This window comes from Phasianus colchicus, chromosome 15 (genome assembly GCF_987193195.1).
Source record: "Phasianus colchicus chromosome 15, bPhaCol1.hap1.1, whole genome shotgun sequence".
NCBI lineage: Eukaryota > Metazoa > Chordata > Aves > Galliformes > Phasianidae > Phasianus > Phasianus colchicus.
Genome location: NC_143450.1, coordinates 10,891,412 through 10,906,507, shown reverse-complemented (window position 1 = coordinate 10,906,507; position 15,096 = coordinate 10,891,412). Strand labels below are relative to the sequence as shown.

At 52.2% G+C, this 15,096-nt stretch overlaps 4 protein-coding genes across 4 annotated transcripts; 2 read left to right on the top strand and 2 right to left on the bottom strand.

Annotated features, from left to right (window-relative positions):
- Positions 1-225: 225 nt before the first annotated feature.
- On the bottom strand, positions 226-8,046 carry KIAA1191 (KIAA1191 ortholog). The gene is made up of 7 exons (XM_031598183.2): positions 7,872-8,046; positions 7,600-7,790; positions 6,505-6,631; positions 4,804-4,928; positions 2,802-2,908; positions 2,382-2,521; positions 226-2,026 (listed from the first exon to the last, which is right to left on the bottom strand). The coding sequence occupies exons 1-7, from the start codon at positions 7,897-7,899 to the stop codon at positions 1,818-1,820; spliced, it is 927 nt and encodes a 308-aa protein (XP_031454043.2). The 5' UTR covers positions 7,900-8,046; the 3' UTR covers positions 226-1,817.
- ARL10 (ARF like GTPase 10) lies at positions 7,965-11,606 on the top strand. Its single transcript, XM_031598174.2, has 4 exons — positions 7,965-9,138; positions 9,455-9,617; positions 9,702-9,877; positions 10,292-11,606. Exons 1-4 carry the CDS (start codon positions 8,962-8,964, stop codon positions 10,466-10,468), a joined length of 693 nt encoding a protein of 230 aa, XP_031454034.1. The 5' UTR covers positions 7,965-8,961; the 3' UTR covers positions 10,469-11,606.
- Positions 11,607-11,698: 92 nt separating this feature from the next.
- On the bottom strand, positions 11,699-13,768 carry NOP16 (NOP16 nucleolar protein). Its single transcript, XM_031598176.2, has 5 exons — positions 13,610-13,768; positions 13,411-13,525; positions 13,144-13,213; positions 12,368-12,474; positions 11,699-12,133 (listed from the first exon to the last, which is right to left on the bottom strand). The coding sequence occupies exons 1-5, from the start codon at positions 13,714-13,716 to the stop codon at positions 11,990-11,992; spliced, it is 543 nt and encodes a 180-aa protein (XP_031454036.2). The 5' UTR covers positions 13,717-13,768; the 3' UTR covers positions 11,699-11,989.
- Positions 13,769-13,885: 117 nt separating this feature from the next.
- On the top strand, positions 13,886-14,507 carry HIGD2A (HIG1 hypoxia inducible domain family member 2A). Its single transcript, XM_031598177.2, has 2 exons — positions 13,886-14,055; positions 14,203-14,507. Exons 1-2 carry the CDS (start codon positions 13,941-13,943, stop codon positions 14,367-14,369), a joined length of 282 nt encoding a protein of 93 aa, XP_031454037.1. The 5' UTR covers positions 13,886-13,940; the 3' UTR covers positions 14,370-14,507.
- Positions 14,508-15,096: the final 589 nt, after the last annotated feature.

The following is a 15,096-nucleotide window of genomic DNA, read 5'->3' as shown; positions in this document are numbered from 1 at the left end:
CATGCTGTTTCATCAGCAAACAAGCTGAAAACAGGACTGAATCTAGTCCCCCAGTCAAAAAGGAGATTTAAACAGCAAGTACTTTACCACAGCGCATGTTTCTACAGCCTTACAGGGCTGAGCCTTGACCCCACATTTGTAGGCCAGTAGCAAGCACACCAGTAGATACTGCACAGCCTCAGATTTTTTCCATACATGCATTACCAAAGCTAATACGCAAAGACCTCAATTCACAAGGATTTTATTTTTTTGTAATAAACAAAAAATCATACACATTAAGACGTGACACAGACAATAAATTAATGTCAAATAAGAGATTGATTCCCAAGGTGCAAATGACTGGTGGCAGTAACTGCTCAGTTGAGTGGGAGATTTTCAATATCTGGCAGTGTTGTTGAAGCTTATGATGAAGCAGAGCCACAAAATACAGTTCTTCAGAGGGTACAGCAGATAGCCAAGTGAGCCAATCCTGCCTCACCCTCACGGATGATGGCTGGAGCAGGCAGAAACTCCAGAGCACAAATGTTACCTTAAGTCAACTCTGTGAGAAGTCCTTGTAACAGAACAGCTTCAAATGAGGGTGCCACTCTCACCACTACAGAAAGCCTGCTTCTGACTGAGGGCACTCTGCAACACAATCATGATGTCAAGAAAGAGGATGTCTGGTTGCCACAGGACAGGTAACGATCACACAGCAACACTGCCTACAGTGCACAAGGGGACTGGATGGTAGCTAGGAGGTCCTCCCATTATTTATGAAAGTGTTAAGTGTCTGCAGTAACTGGTTTTGACTTGGCCAAAAAACTACATATCACTGTATTACTGAGTGAAGGAATTCTTGATCTTTCACTTTGCCTTCTGCCAGCCCTGCAAAATCTATTTAATGCTGATGAAACAAAACAAAAAAAAAGCTGTATTTGAGAAGTGCCACTGATGTCTAATACACTTCTATACATGGTTCACACAAGATGCTAGAAAAAAAAAACAACAATCAAGCTGGAGTGCCACAACTACTGTATGTCTGTTGTCTAGGACAAACCAGGACAGCATTGATTTTACGCACAGAAAAGATCATGTGGCTTAAGCCACACCAGCTCTGGCCATTCCCACCATTTTTAGAGGAACCTGAAGACTTGGAAGAGAAACAATTCTTCCTGATTAATGTTAAGTCCCATTAGATTCTGCTCCCTGCCTTTCTAATAAGAGCATCTTAGAGCAGACAGTGCTCCACTCTTCTGAAATTAAATCAGGAACAAGTATGTACTAGGTGAACTAAGAGGTGACATCAGAAGTGAGCTGCATATTTAAAGCAGACCTATCATGTTGCCAGAGTAGCTTTCCTCCTGGCATTTAATGGTCCAGTTTTCAGTCCTTGCTTGTTTTCACCATTTTCTGTTGGTGTTCTGTGAACATCAGACAGAACCATGGTCCTCTTGAGGGTACTGCAGCATTGAGCATGACAAGACAGACTACAGGCAGACAAGCCAGCCTATTGCACACAACATGCAGTCCTCTCCCACAAAAATCAGTTTGAAGTTGTACTGCAGCGCAGTGCACTGGGAAGCACATCTCCTAGCACTGCACAGCACATAGGACTAGTGTAGTACAGCAGAGAAGATGGTTTAGATTGGTTTAGTATGAGTGCAAGAGTTTTTCCAAGACCAATTTGGGTCTGAATTTAGGACAGTCACAGTTGTTTCCTTTTCTTAGATGAAGAGCTGGAAAGGAGATATTCCTATTTTACTGCAGCACAATGGGTCAGGAAAGCAGAGCTTAAGATACCCTGTAGCCCACTAAAGACACCAAAACTACTCTTCCTAGAATCCAGTTGGAGTGAGCACATTCAGATCCCGAGGTTTGATATTATGGGAATGCGAAGATTGTTTCCTCCCTTCTGTGACTGGAATGTCCATTTTGGGTGGCTTGAAGGTGACTGAATCCTCTGTCATTCTAGTAGCCTGAGCACGCATCAGCTCCATTGGGGATGGCTTCTGAGCACCCTTATAAGATTGGATGGTAAAGCCTCCTGATGAAAAAAAAAAATCACAATTAAGAGCTACAAAAACTAGCTATGTCATTTTTCTACTCCAGTTCAGAGCATTGTACCACTGACAGCCAGATCTGCTGGAAGTCTACACAGTGCCAGACAGCTTCATGTCATCTAAAACCTAGACCACATCAAGGAGTGACACTTCCAGTTCTAATTCCACCAGGCAGCCAAGAAAGCAGAAGAGCAAAAAAGCTGTCACCTTCACACTCTGCTTTTGGCACAGGTCCTGATATGAACAGCACACATTCCCAAGGTGAACAGAAATAGTTAAAGAGCAAAACTGCTAGCAATTCTCCCCTAGCTCTTGCAGGGCAGACTTCAGAGGACATACCTGGATCATTGGTGGATTTCTGGATGGTTTTGGGTCCAAAAAAACTCCACCTTTCAGATGGCAACCTGTCCCCACCAGCTTCCATGGTAGCAAAGTCTGGGGCAGTGATAGAAGCGGAGGATCCCTGACTAAACCAACCCCTAGAGGAACAAAAAAATCACTGAGATATAAAAAGAATAAATACTTCAGGTGGCATCAGTGTGCCAGGAAATTTATATGAAGTTACCAGGAGCATGTTAAACAGATTTGCTACCAACCAGGATGAAGATAGGCATGTTCAAGTTCCATAAGCTTTCAATACAGTCAGTGATAATACGAATACGCAGCAATTCCATGATTTTCACCCCTTAGCCAGTCCCTCACTCACAATTCAACAGCCTGCAGGAAAGCAGAGGAAGTGATCTGACAGAAACAGTGTACCTGCTTTTATGCCTGGGAGAGGAGTGGGGAGTGCTGCTTGGAGTGGACTGAGCAGAAGATGTTTGTTTGTCATCTTTTGTCATTTCTCCGCTCTGCATTTTTAGTTTCTGTTAGGAAGGGCAAGAGAAACACAAGCAACAGATCTTAAGTACAAGGCATAAGGAACAAAGGTAGTTTTACTGTCAAAATTGAGATTAAATGTTCCCTCACCTCAAGCTACACACAGTATTACAATACTTGCACATACCTGTTAAGCTTCCTTCCAAGTCGCACACAAGCATTTCAGAAGTCCACTATGCTCAAGACATACTCCAAGCTACAGTAAGATAACATAGCTCACTCTGCAGTTCAGAGTCTTATCAACAGCAGCACATTGCTTCAACACCAGCATTCAGAGGAAGGTGCTTACACTGCAGCAGAGCTAGCTTACCAGGCACAGAACTGCTGGCTGCAAGGTGGCAAGTCTCAGTGTCACAGCAGCCACTTGTCTAGAGCAAGAGCTTTCAGTCCCATAAGCTCCATAATGAAGGGGAGATCAGCCCTTATATAGAAATCTAGAACTAGACCCTGAGAAGTGACCCACAAAAGAAGATGAAAGCACTGCTCTTAGAACACCAAGTTGAGCTGCATTTAAAAAGTACATTCAGTAAAAAAAAAAATCATGAAATGGGTGCACACGAGCCGGGCTATTACGACTCATTCAGATGGTACAAACTGAACCTCAAAGAAGTCACTTGAAGGGCAGTTATATTTCAAACTCTGACAACACAGGCACCTTCTCTGAACATTTCCTGCAGCCGTCCAGGCCATGCTAACGCAATTCACTAACTGTTATTGAAACTTTGACCTTGCAGGAGTACACTCGGATGGCTCACTGCTCAACTCCAACTGCATGATTGCTGTGGGTAACTTAGTTCACCAGAAACACAGTAATCAAACACCTTCATCTTATTTCCAGTTAGAAGCAAGTTCAATTTCATTTCCTAATTTCCACACTAGAAATGCAAGTTTTACAAGTGCTCTAGTCCTGGCTTGTTTCAATAAGCAACCTAAATAGAACAGCACTTATTTTGAAACTTTTCAATGGTACTGCAAAATTAGTTCAGCCTGAAGTCAAATAGAAGTTCAGAACTCCAACATCACTGTCCAAGTACATAGGGAACTCCTGGATTCATTATAAGAGTCAAATGAGGCTTGGCATCACTCAAGCACCAGTGAACAGAACTTTAAGTTCAGATCATTCACTGCTTAACCACTACAGACATGTGTGAAGTACTTTGCTTAAACACTGGAACAAAGTAGCAGAGGAAGAGATGAAGGTAGTTCTAGACCAAGAAAATAAGCTTCAACCAGAAGCTATGAATAGGACCTTTAAAATTCTCAAAACAAGCACATTTGTTTTAGATGTCAAAGGCCTTCTCTGCCCTGCCCTCACATTAGTGGTGCTCAACACAGTATGATCTGGGAGTGCTTCACACATTCAACAAACAGCTATGCTCTAAATTACATTTTCATGGAAGAAAAATGCTTAGGATAACTTCAAGTTACTCCTCCTGTTAAAAAGATCTCTTCCAGTTCTTAACAGAATCATATAGAGACCAGTGCTTGATGTCAAAATCTGCCCTCAAAGCCCAGAAGACATTTCTGTAAGCTATCCCTAGAGAGACAACACCAAGACAGAACAGTTCACTGAACTAGTGCAGGGCACCATTAAAAGGCACAGCAAGAAACTGGATTCTGTACAGAGATACCACCAACTGGAAAACAGTAATAATCTTATGTTACTGTGAAATACTGCAGTTTCCAGAAAAGTTTCAGAACTATAAAGGCTAATGCTAACTTCAAGATTTAAGAGGCAAATCTCCCTATACAATAAACCAAAAAGCTTCCAGAGTAAGCAATTTAAGCAGAGCTCTAGCAACACATTCCAGAAGTGACGTCACAGACAAGTGTGAAGCTAGTACATAACCTACAGAAACAGCCAAAGCAAAAGAAGTCTTACGTGGACTGCCTCAGCCACTCGGTGGTACTTTGTCTCCTCTGTAGTGAGGCCTTTGTGGGGGGTGTAGCCAGCATCTCTCAACCCTGCCTGCTGCTCAAAGCGCTGGATGCTCTCCTGAGTCTGCTCTGGAATCAACAAGAGCACATGTTCACAGAGAAGAACCCCAATGACAGCTGTAGCAAACAAAGACAACTGAAGTGACCAAGAGACAGACATTTCATCATTTGTATCTATATATCACAGAATCACCAAGGTTGGAAAAGACCTTCAAGATCATCCAGTCCAACCATCCACATATCAATCCTATCCAGAGTATACTGGGAAGTTACCCTGAGTCATAGGGCTAAGTGACTCAGATAAGCAGTGATCTGTCCCAAATCAGAGGATGTATTACAAAATGCATCATCAGTAATTAAACTCACCTTGTCCAACAAGCTGCGTCACTGCTAATTACAATGTCCTAAATTCAGAAGACCCCAATAAGTATCCTCCTAGATTGTTGGCTTTTTGTCCCCAAAGAAAAAAGTTACATCTTCTGAAATACTGCCCACACTGATCTGACACAGACTTGGAGAACAGGTGGCACAGCAATTCTGCACAAGGTGAAACAAGCGACTTCAACCAAGCACAGTCAGCAGCCAGGATGCTGACACAGCTTCAGCTCTTGAAAAATGAGCACTTTCTTTTGCTACCAGCGTTGGAAATTTACTCACTAGGAGATCTAAAAACAAAGTTGCTGGAAAAAGCTTCAAGTCTTCTTTAAAAGAGAAGAGTTCCATGTTAAAGTTACTTGCAGAGATAGTGCATTGTGTATGAAAAAATCTAGAGGCTACCTGCCTATTTATCTACTATTCATTAACAGCTTGGAGTTCCTAACTTCTTACTGCACAGGAATATTTTTAGGCTATTATACTTTTATCTAGGTTAGCCATGTGCCATTGGACTAGAACAGAAGCTGTTTTCCAGCAGAAAGTTCCTATTCCTGGACATTATTTTCTAAAATGTATCAGTTAACTTTGAGCCAAGACAGAAACGAGTGCAAGTGTAAACCTCTTTCAAAATGCTGATCTAAACATGTCTAGGAGCCTTTCAAAGCACTGATAATAGGAAAAAAAATTAACCCCAAATGTTAAGAGAGGCAGCAGGCACAGGGCAATACATGATTAATTTCCCTTGCTGCAAATGAGACTGTTCTCTCTGTGAACACAACTGACCCAATTAGATTTTAAACCTTCATGATTTATAAGGTTTGTTTTTAAAGCATTACTGTTAGTAAGACACCTGCTGCTATCACCAGAAATGCCACCGAGTGCTCCATTAGCTCAGTATGTCAACACCACTTCAGTTAGTTTCAGAGCTCTACCCAGCAGCTGAAAACAGCAAGTTAATAAGCAAACATTCGGTAGTAGCAGCACCAGGCTGCAGCAGGATGTGGTGTGGACTGCAGCACCCTATCAGCATTGAACATTCCCTGCACTCCCCCTCATCACCCAGCTTACAGCACCTGGCAAAAAAGAGGCTGTAAACAGGGCCTATTCTTTAATCCCTTCCTTCCCTCTACAAACCTCCCACACATTAAGATCAGAGCAGTATGAATCCACAAACCACCCAGGAGCTCTGGCAGTTACCTCGAGGCACTGACGGACCATTCATGTGCCCACACCCCATTAGTCACCACAGTACAAAACAGCAAGCTCTTACTTGTAATGAGAGAGTTCATGATGATATGAGTGGCCTTGGCCTTCACCACAGGTACCTTATTCACACTTTCGGTGGAAGATGAAGGAGTTATGACAGGTGCATTCATGTTAGCATCCCCTTCTTCAATCTGTGCAGAAGAAGCAGGGCATAGTTTTAGATCAGGAACTATCACAGCTCTTTGTCATGATGCATCTCTAAGTGCTTAAATGAAACACCAGGGAGAATTGCTAGCCTTTGTCCTACAGAAAAAGTCTGTTCTACAGAAAATGCTGTTCTAGCCTTAGCCCAGGAATGCTTAAAGCCTGAATATTATTCTTAGCAGCAAACAAGTGATTGTAACCCAAAGTGTAAGCACACACTGAGCTCAGAAGCTCAGAACCAGTAATTTGCTACATTTAGTACAAAGCACTTCAACAGAAAAGAAACTAGAACGTATCTATTTCCATCTGCATAACTGCAAATTGGACTGCAAGCTGGGCAAGAGCACTGTTCACAGATAGCATAGAAGCACCTGTACGTACACAGCAGTCACACACACTGCTGTCTGATGGTTAGCTTTTATTTTCTCCTCATTCCCTATACTTTCAGTTTCTTACTGAAAGGAACCAAAGCTGCACTGCTGACAGTGAGATCCCAGCAATGAAGCAGACAGTGAATGCCAGAAAACGAGGAGCCTGCTGGCACAGACTGCCTCCTCCTAACATAGGGGTTACTGTTCCCTGACCACAGCATTTGCTTTTTGTGCCAACCCACAGCTCCTGGGCTTCTTCCACAAGAAAGACTGGAAAACGAAGCGTAAAGTAGAGGTGAAGCACAAAGGGATGCAAGGTTATTCTAATTCTGCTCAAGCCCATTCCAAATCCTCTAAATGTAAGAACTAGCCCTGCACTCGCAGCATCCCCAAAGTCACCTGCTCTGGTTTAATGACGTCTAGTTAGAGCCTACAGCGCGTTTCGGTCACAAGCTCCCCCGCTGGCCGGAGGTCCCTCGGAACACACGGCCGCCCAGCACACCTCAGCCAGGGCGCGGAGCCGCTCGCAGCCCACAGCCGCAGCCCCGGCCGTGCCGAGCAGCAGCGGGCCGGGCAGCGCGTACCTCGGCGAGCTCCCGGTACTTGCGCTCGGGGATGACGGGCTGCTTCCACAGCACGTTGGCGCACAAGTCGGCGGGCGGCGGCGTCATGGGCGCCGTGTCCTCCAGGGCGTCGTCGTAGCTGAAGGCCCTCCGCGGCACGCCCAGCGGCAGCGACATCCTGCCGGGCAGCGCCCCGCCGCGCTGCTCCAGCGCTGCGAACAGAGAGGCCGGCAGCGCTCAGCTCAGCGCCCGAGCCCGACCCGGGCCGCCGCGCAGCGCGGAGAGGGCCTTACCGGGGGCGTCCGGCTGCCGGGCGCTCATGGCGGCGCTGCGGTCCGCGGCGAGGCGGGACCGGCGGGACTAGCGAGACCGGCGGGCCGGCGCGGCGGGAGGCGCGGGGCGGAGCGGCGGCGCCATGTCACGGCAGGGGAACGCGCGACCACCACCGCCCGAGGTGATGCGTGAGTGGGCCCGCCCCCCCGCGGGAGAGCTTTTATAGGCGGCCGGTCTCGCGAGATTCGGCTGTGTGCGCGGGGCGTGCCGGGAGATGTAGTCCGTGCAGATGGGCGTGAGACGGAGACGGGGTGGGACTGAGGAGACGAGGCGCCTCGGCTCTGCGCAGCCATAGAATCATAGCACGGCCTGGCTTGAAAAGGACCGCAATGCTCATCCAGTTTCAACCCCCTGCTATGTGCAGGTCGCCAACCAGCAGACCAGGCTGCCCAGAGCCACATCCAGCCTGGCCTTGAATGCCTCCAGGGATGGGGCATCCACAGCCCCCCTGGCCTGCGGGCCCGGGGCAGCCCCAGCGGGGTGTAAAGGAGCTATAGGTGTGTCCCGCCGCGGGTATCACGGCCACCACAGCCCCGTCCTCCGCCACTATGCGAGCCCTGCCCGCTCCAATCAGCACCACTGGGGAGGCTCCGGACCTCACTGCCTGCCTCCTTCTTCCCGTAGAATCACAGAATTGCTGGGCTGGAGCAGACTTCAAAATCCACCCAGTCCCAACCCTGCCGTGTGCTGGCTGCCCCTCACGGGATCAGGCTGTGCAGGGCCCCATCCCACCTGGCCCTGAGCACCTCCAGCTGCTCCAGTAGTGAATTTCTTCCTAAAGTCTCACCTAAGCCTCTTTTAGTTTAATGCTATTCCCCCTTGTCCTATTACTGTGACCATTACACCGTATAAAAAAGTCAGTTCCTTCTCCCCTCCTGCTTATAAGTTCCCTTCAAGGACCTACCAACCCTCCCCCTTCCTCTCTTCCTCCCTCTCCACCCCCCGCGGTCGGAGCGGCCCCTTTAAGCGCGGCGGTGACGCCGGGGGGCGGGCACATCTGGCCATACATCTGGCTGCCTCGCACGCTGCCAGTGCCGGTACCGGTACCGCATGGCTCCGACCGGCGTCCTGCGCAACCTGACGCTGGTCCTGGGAGCCGCCGTGGTGGTGCTGGGCTCTCTGCTCTTCATCGCCTGGAAGCTCTACTTCCGCGGCACCGAACCCGCGGGCACCTGGGACGGCTGGGAGCTGCGGGAGCTGCAGGAGCGAGACCCGGCTGGTAGCACGGTAAGGGGGTCCAACCCGCCGCCCCTCGGCCCGGGGGCACAGCGGCGGGGCTGTCCTTCACTGTGATCCCCATTGGGATGGGGAAGGGCACAGTGTGGGGACTCAATCCCCGTGGTGCTGAAGCTGCTAGATCTGAAGTCCCCGCCCAGAGCCCGCTCAGCGGGAGGAGAGGGTTTGGGACTCCCCAAGCCCTTCCTGTGGAGCAAGGGGGCTCGGTTTCTCAGTTTGGGAAAGGACGTATGGGGTTTGGGGGCCGGCGGGACACTTCGCTTCAGTCCGGCTCCCAAGCAGCCCCGCTCTGTCCTGCTGCCCGCAGGCGGTGTGGAAGCAGGTGCTGGTGCTGGGGCTGGACGGCGCAGGGAAGAGCAGCGTCCTGCATTACATCTGCAGCCAGAAGGCCAGGACGCGCATCTCGCCCACACTGGGCTTCAATACTGCCCAGCTGCGCGTCGGGGGGCTGGAGATGGACCTGCTGGAGGGTAAGGCAGGCCCCTCTTTCCCCGTGGGGACGCAGCAGACCCGCATTCCCCCACGCCGGCACTGACGCCGCCCATCTCCCACAGTGGGCGGCAGCTACAACCTGCGGGCGTATTGGCCGCTCTACCTGAGCGATGCCCACGTGCTGGTGTTCGTGGTGGACTCGGTGGACAGGTCACGCCTGCTGACCGCACGCCAGGAGCTGCACGCGCTGCTGGCTGAGGAGCCCCGGCTGCCGCTGGTTGTGCTGGCCAACAAACAGGTGGGTGCCTCCCAGCGCTGGCTGCAGCCAAACCACCCCTCCCCAGGGCCTCAAGGACAAATCCTTATGACCCAAATCCCCCGGCTTTTGCAAAACCTGCGCTCTCAGTGCCCACATCCTCCAGACATTATCACAAGTGTTGGCGCTGCTCCTCTTGCCCCAGCAAATAAGTTTCAGGAGCGCAGCACGCAGAAACTCAAAGGGGAAATCCATTGCCCAGGCAGACGGCCAAGTGCAACAGCCTGCTGCTGCTTCCCATTCGGTTCCACCGCAAGAGCAAGCAATCCCTGCTCGGGCTGCATGGCCGGACGGGTTCTTGCCAGCCGGCAACCGGCTCGGCAGACACTGTGCTGCTCCCCGCCCATGGGCCTGTGGCCACACCACCCTCCTCAGCCACCTCCTCTCTGCCCACAGGATAAGAGTGATGCCCTGAGCACGGAGGAGCTACGGGAGGAGCTGGCCCTGCACTTGCTCAGCGGGCAGCGGGAGCTCTTCCTCCTGCCCACCAGTGCGACCTGGGCTAGTCTGAGCACAGCCACCAGCGTCCTGCACGTGAAGAGCCTGCTGGTCACCCTGCTGTCCCAGCCCTGAGCAGACAGGCTCCCACTGGGATGGAGGGAGCTGCTGGAGCTGGGACTGCACCCTGCGATGTGTGGGGTTGGGCTGACACATGGCTGCACGCAGGGATGTGAGCAGCAGGCTCTGCTCTCTGCCACAGGGAGAGGGCAGATGCATCCCCCAGTTCAGGGCAGCAGCAGCAGCACAGGGCAGAGCCCTGCACCTTACACAGCAGCCCCACAGAATACTGAACTAATGGGGCTGAACCCAGCTTGCTGTCCAGATGGAAGCCCATAAGGTGGGCAGGAGGTGCAGAGCAGTGTGAAGCCACAAGGAAGCTCTTGGAAAGCTGGAGCAATCCCTTCTCCCGCTGTGATGGCAGTGGGATCTGGATTCATGATGCCCCTGCCCCCTGCAGGGCACCCTGGAGCTGATGTGGCTGATGCAGCCCCCTCCCTGCTCACACAGAAAGAAATCAGCCCACTGTGCTTATCCAGGATCTAGGGGAAGAAACAGCCCCTCTGCCTACAGCAGAGTTCTCAGCTTTCCTGCGGATGAAGGCCACGTGGGCTCTCCTTCCTGACAAACACGCCAAGCCACGTGATGCTGCCCTGCAGCCCAGGCTGGTCTGATGCACAGCCATAGGCAGGAGCCCCTCACCTGAGCTGAGCACAGCTCGCCCTTCCCCAAGGAGGGGAAGTATTTTAAGTATTTAAAAGCCTGTTGAGCAGAGATGAAAGCAGGTACCTGGCACCCTGCTCTGCTTCCCCTGCTTCATCCTGAACAGGGGATATGAATGTGCTGTTTGCTCTGCTGCTTGTTCCATCCACTTCTCAGGAACTGCAGAAAGTCCTGTCTGCAGGAGAAAAAGCTGCTGCATCAGGACAAAGCACTGGACCCTTGGAAACTGACAGGAGAAACTGGGGAGCACTTGGGGTAAGGAAATACATGCCAGCTGGTCTCTGCTGTGAAACCTTTTATACAATTGCTCCTTCCTCTTATGAATAAATGAGGCTGATGACTCGGCTCTGTTCTCTGGCTCCTTGCAGTAAAGGGGCCACCAGCCCAGGCTCCCCGAACTGAAGGCGAACAGGTTGTTTTGGGAAAAGCAGCCCCTGCTGCTTACAAGGAAATCAGCAAAGGCACTGCATACCCCCTGCAGTCCCCAGCCCCACAGCCACAGAGAGTAATGCATATCTGCTGCCTGTGTACTACACGTCAGTGCCAGGAGCTGTAACAGGAATGGAAGCCCCAGGCAAAACATTCCCACCAGCATGAAGCAGTAATTTATTTTAACAAGGTGGAAAAAGCGCTGGCTCACACTCAGAAAAAAGGGAGTGGCATGGCATATGCATGCCACAAGCCTCAGTCAAGAGTCTTTCATGCCTGGTTATAACTCTGACTAATGAAGGTCCTTCCTCCATCACCAGAAGCTTTGCACAGCTCAGCCTACCCAGAAGCCACAGCCAATAAGTGACAAACACCTGCCTGTGGTTCAGAAAAGTTGGCACCAAGTCTGTGTTTGCAGGCAAACCAGAGGACAAAAAGGGGCAGTCACTGCACATCCATCTTCTCCTGCTTGAGTGATGCAACAAAATCTTTGTACTCCTCAGGATAGAAATTTTTGTACACGCCAATCTTCCTCTTGATCTGTTTGGGAGTGTCCTGGTAGTAGTTCTTTTCATCACGAGCCATTTCCTGTGACAAAGGTGAGAATACATCAGAGGAACAGCAAGTACGGATCTGCACAGCCAAGCTCCAGGCAAGCTGCCGCTGGTGCCTGCCAGGTTCTGGCTGACGTTCAAAGCACTATTTCCCCTTAGAGATCAGCTGACCACAAACCAAGATCCAGGGCAGGGATGCATGGCAACTACCACCATGCAGAAGAGCCAGAAGTGAGCTGTTCCTTGCTTTGAGGCACCTAGTGCTTACCTTGTAGTTCTCCCCATGGTTCTGTATCATGTACCGCACATAGTCAATGAGGTCTCTTGAGAGCGTATTTGACTTCTTCTCAGGAAGACTGGCCTCAAATTCCATCTCTAGGCAGAGGGTAGAGGCACTGTGATGCAGGCAGGCAGGGGAGGGAGGGAAGCAGCACCTCCCAGAGTTGAGCCCTGCCAGTCCTGCAGAAAGGCACAGCTTCTGCGGCACAGCTCCATGACTGCATGCTGCACTGCTGCCCAGCACAACCAAGCAGGAAAATGAATGAGACAATGAGGAAAATGAACGAATGCTGCAAGCACACAGCCCTGCAGCTCATACTGTGAGGAAGGAGTGAAGCTGCTGCTGCCCTTGCTGCGATGTGTGACTGCACAGCTGCTAAAGCACTGCTGTTGTACTCAGAAAAGGGCAGCCACAGGTTCTTGTCCCAGTGGCATGGGACATCACTGAGTTTGGACTCAGAGTGACAAGAGGCCCACTGGGGCAGCAGGAGGAAAAAGGCAGCACAGGAGGAAAAGGAAACTCATGGGACAGGACAGGCTGTGAAGAAGAGCTGTTCTCATTCCAGCTCAGCTCCAGCCTGGCTGAGAACCTGCTGTGCACACTCACAAGCCTTAAAACAACTGCATCAAGGTTTGTATGAGAACTAACAGCTTTCCCTGCCCGAGCTCCTCACAGCTGCAAGCAAGAGACTGAACACCCCGGGATCCCAACGCGCTGGCAGCAGCACCGCAGGACGCCCGCTGGCAGCACAGCGCAGCACTGACCGCTCAGGACGTAGGGCTTCCGCACCAGCGTCTTCTCCTGCTCCTGTCCATCACTCTCTGTCTCCATCCTCTGCATTGAGAGAAAAAGCACCTCGAGAAAAGTGCGTTTGGAGAGGGCTGCCAACACGTTACTTCTGCAGATCTAAACGGCCCACGGACAGGGACATCTCTCACGTCTTAAATAAAGCTTTTTTTTTTCCCTTTTTCCCCCACTCAGCTCAGCCCACAGACACGCGCCCACGACCAGCCCGTCCCGCCCGCGCTCACCTGCAGCCGCCTTTTGCCGATGGGGACGGCCTTGTTGGGGTCCCCGGCCAGGCCCATCTCGGCCAGGTTCTGCGCCACCGACTTGGTCGCGTCCCACGCATGGCGGATGTGTGAGCTGCACGGGGACAGGCACGGCTCAGGGGCGGTGATGGCAGTGCGCGCTCCCCGGACCCAAGCAGCCCGCGCTCCCGGCACTCACCACTCGATGCGCGGCGCGGCCTTGCGCCTGGCGCTGCGGTACAGCCGCTTGCGGTTGAGGCCGTAAGCGAACTTCTGCCGCCGGTTCTTCCCCTTAGCCTTCGGCATGGCTGCCCCACGCTGCCGTCGGGCCGCACCGCTGGGCCGGGCCGCGCCGCACCGCGAGGCACCACGGGAAGCGGAGTCCCGCGTGCGGAAGCCGCCGCTGTGCCGCCCCAGCCGCGAACTACAGCTCCCGGCACGCCTCGCGGCGAGATCACGTGGCTCTGCCGGGAGCCGGCCTACGGCGGGCGGGAGGGGTCGCGCCGTTCACCGTCCCCGCGGCCGCAGCCATGGCGGCCGGGTCTCCTCCGCCCTTGGAGCCCATCCCGATGCCGGCGTACCGCGATGAGGGCTTCGCGGACAAGTTCCGGCGCAAGACGCGCGAGAACCCGCTGGTGCCCCTCGGTGAGGGCCCGGAAGGGTGCTAAGCCCTGGCAGCCGGGGGTGGGCGCTGCTCCCTGCGGGGCTTCGGGGAGACGAGGGAGGGGGACTGGGGCTGGGCCGGACTCGTCTCACTGTCTGTCCGTCTGTCTGTCTGTCCGCCCCCCGCAGGCTGCCTCTGCACCCTGGGCGTGCTGACCTACGGCCTCATCAGCTTCAAGAGGGGCAACACGCGCCACTCGCAGCTGATGATGCGGGCGCGGGTCATGGCTCAGGGCTTCACCATCGCGGCTCTGCTGGGCGGCATGGTGGTCACCGCCCTCAAGGCCAGGAGCTGAGCGCGGGGAGCGGCACGGCTGGAGGACGGGCGCTGCCTGCGGACGTGAGACGGCTGCGGTGCGTTGGAGCCGGTGTCGGAGATGCTGCGCGTCACATAGCGTCGAAATGCGGCTAATATACCTCTGTTGCTAACCTCACGTTTGGGCTGCGGTGATTCTTTGATTCCCTGAGAGCTCCCGTGTCTGCCCGCTGTTGTCACCGCCTGCTGAAATTGGCTCCTTTGTCGCTTGGTGGTGCCTTTCTGCACCGAGGTGTGGCTTTAATCAGGCTATGTAAAAGCAGTTGAGAAATGCTGGGGTGGGAAGAAATGGCTCTATTTGTGGTTTGATCCGGGCAGAGCAGAGTTCATAATCAGTGCATGAGTTATTTGGGGAGAAGGTGCAATCCGTCCAGCTGCAGCCAGTGAGTAACAAAGTGAATTGCAGCAAACACGCTGAGTAATACAGGATTGCAGAGCACTGCGGAGCCAGGAAAGTCAGCAGCGTGAGAGGAGTGGGTACTGCTGCCTCTGAGCTGTGGTTAGGTCATAAGTAGGACACGAGGTGTAACACCTGTGCAAACAACGTGGGAACTTGGTTTCCCAAACAGACTGCCTTCTCCAGAATGCACTGATATTTAGCTTCTTTTATTGAAAGGTCACTTCTGCACAACTTGCTGCATCGCATGAGTTGGGACCAATTGCTGGGCAAGATCCCATTCCCAGGAGGAGCTGTGTTTCCCTCATTG

What these genes read in the sequence shown, in the direction of transcription:
- KIAA1191 (XM_031598183.2), bottom strand. Translation starts at nt 7,899, where the DNA reads ATGAGCGCCCGGCAGCCGGACGCCCCCG. An exon ending in AGTACCGGGAGCTCGCCGAG is followed by an intron (nt 6,632 to 7,599) that starts GTACGCGCTGCC and finishes TCTTCTGCACAG; the next exon opens with ATTGAAGAAGGGGATGCTAA. An exon ending in CATGAACTCTCTCATTACAA is followed by an intron (nt 4,929 to 6,504) that starts GTAAGAGCTTGC and finishes TGTTGATTCCAG; the next exon opens with AGCAGACTCAGGAGAGCATC.
- ARL10 (XM_031598174.2), top strand. Translation starts at nt 8,962, where the DNA reads ATGGCTCCGACCGGCGTCCTGCGCAACCTGACGCTGGTCCTGGGAGCC. An exon ending in GGAGATGGACCTGCTGGAGG is followed by an intron (nt 9,618 to 9,701) that starts GTAAGGCAGGCC and finishes CATCTCCCACAG; the next exon opens with TGGGCGGCAGCTACAACCTG. An exon ending in TTGTGCTGGCCAACAAACAG is followed by an intron (nt 9,878 to 10,291) that starts GTGGGTGCCTCC and finishes CTCTGCCCACAG; the next exon opens with GATAAGAGTGATGCCCTGAG.
- NOP16 (XM_031598176.2), bottom strand. Translation starts at nt 13,716, where the DNA reads ATGCCGAAGGCTAAGGGGAAGAACCGGCGGCAGAAGTTCGCTTACGGC. An exon ending in TCGGCAAAAGGCGGCTGCAG is followed by an intron (nt 13,214 to 13,410) that starts GTGAGCGCGGGC and finishes CTCTCAATGCAG; the next exon opens with AGGATGGAGACAGAGAGTGA. An exon ending in ACCATGGGGAGAACTACAAG is followed by an intron (nt 12,134 to 12,367) that starts GTAAGCACTAGG and finishes CCTTTGTCACAG; the next exon opens with GAAATGGCTCGTGATGAAAA.
- HIGD2A (XM_031598177.2), top strand. Translation starts at nt 13,941, where the DNA reads ATGGCGGCCGGGTCTCCTCCGCCCTTGGAGCCCATCCCGATGCCGGCG. An exon ending in GAACCCGCTGGTGCCCCTCG is followed by an intron (nt 14,056 to 14,202) that starts GTGAGGGCCCGG and finishes CGCCCCCCGCAG; the next exon opens with GCTGCCTCTGCACCCTGGGC.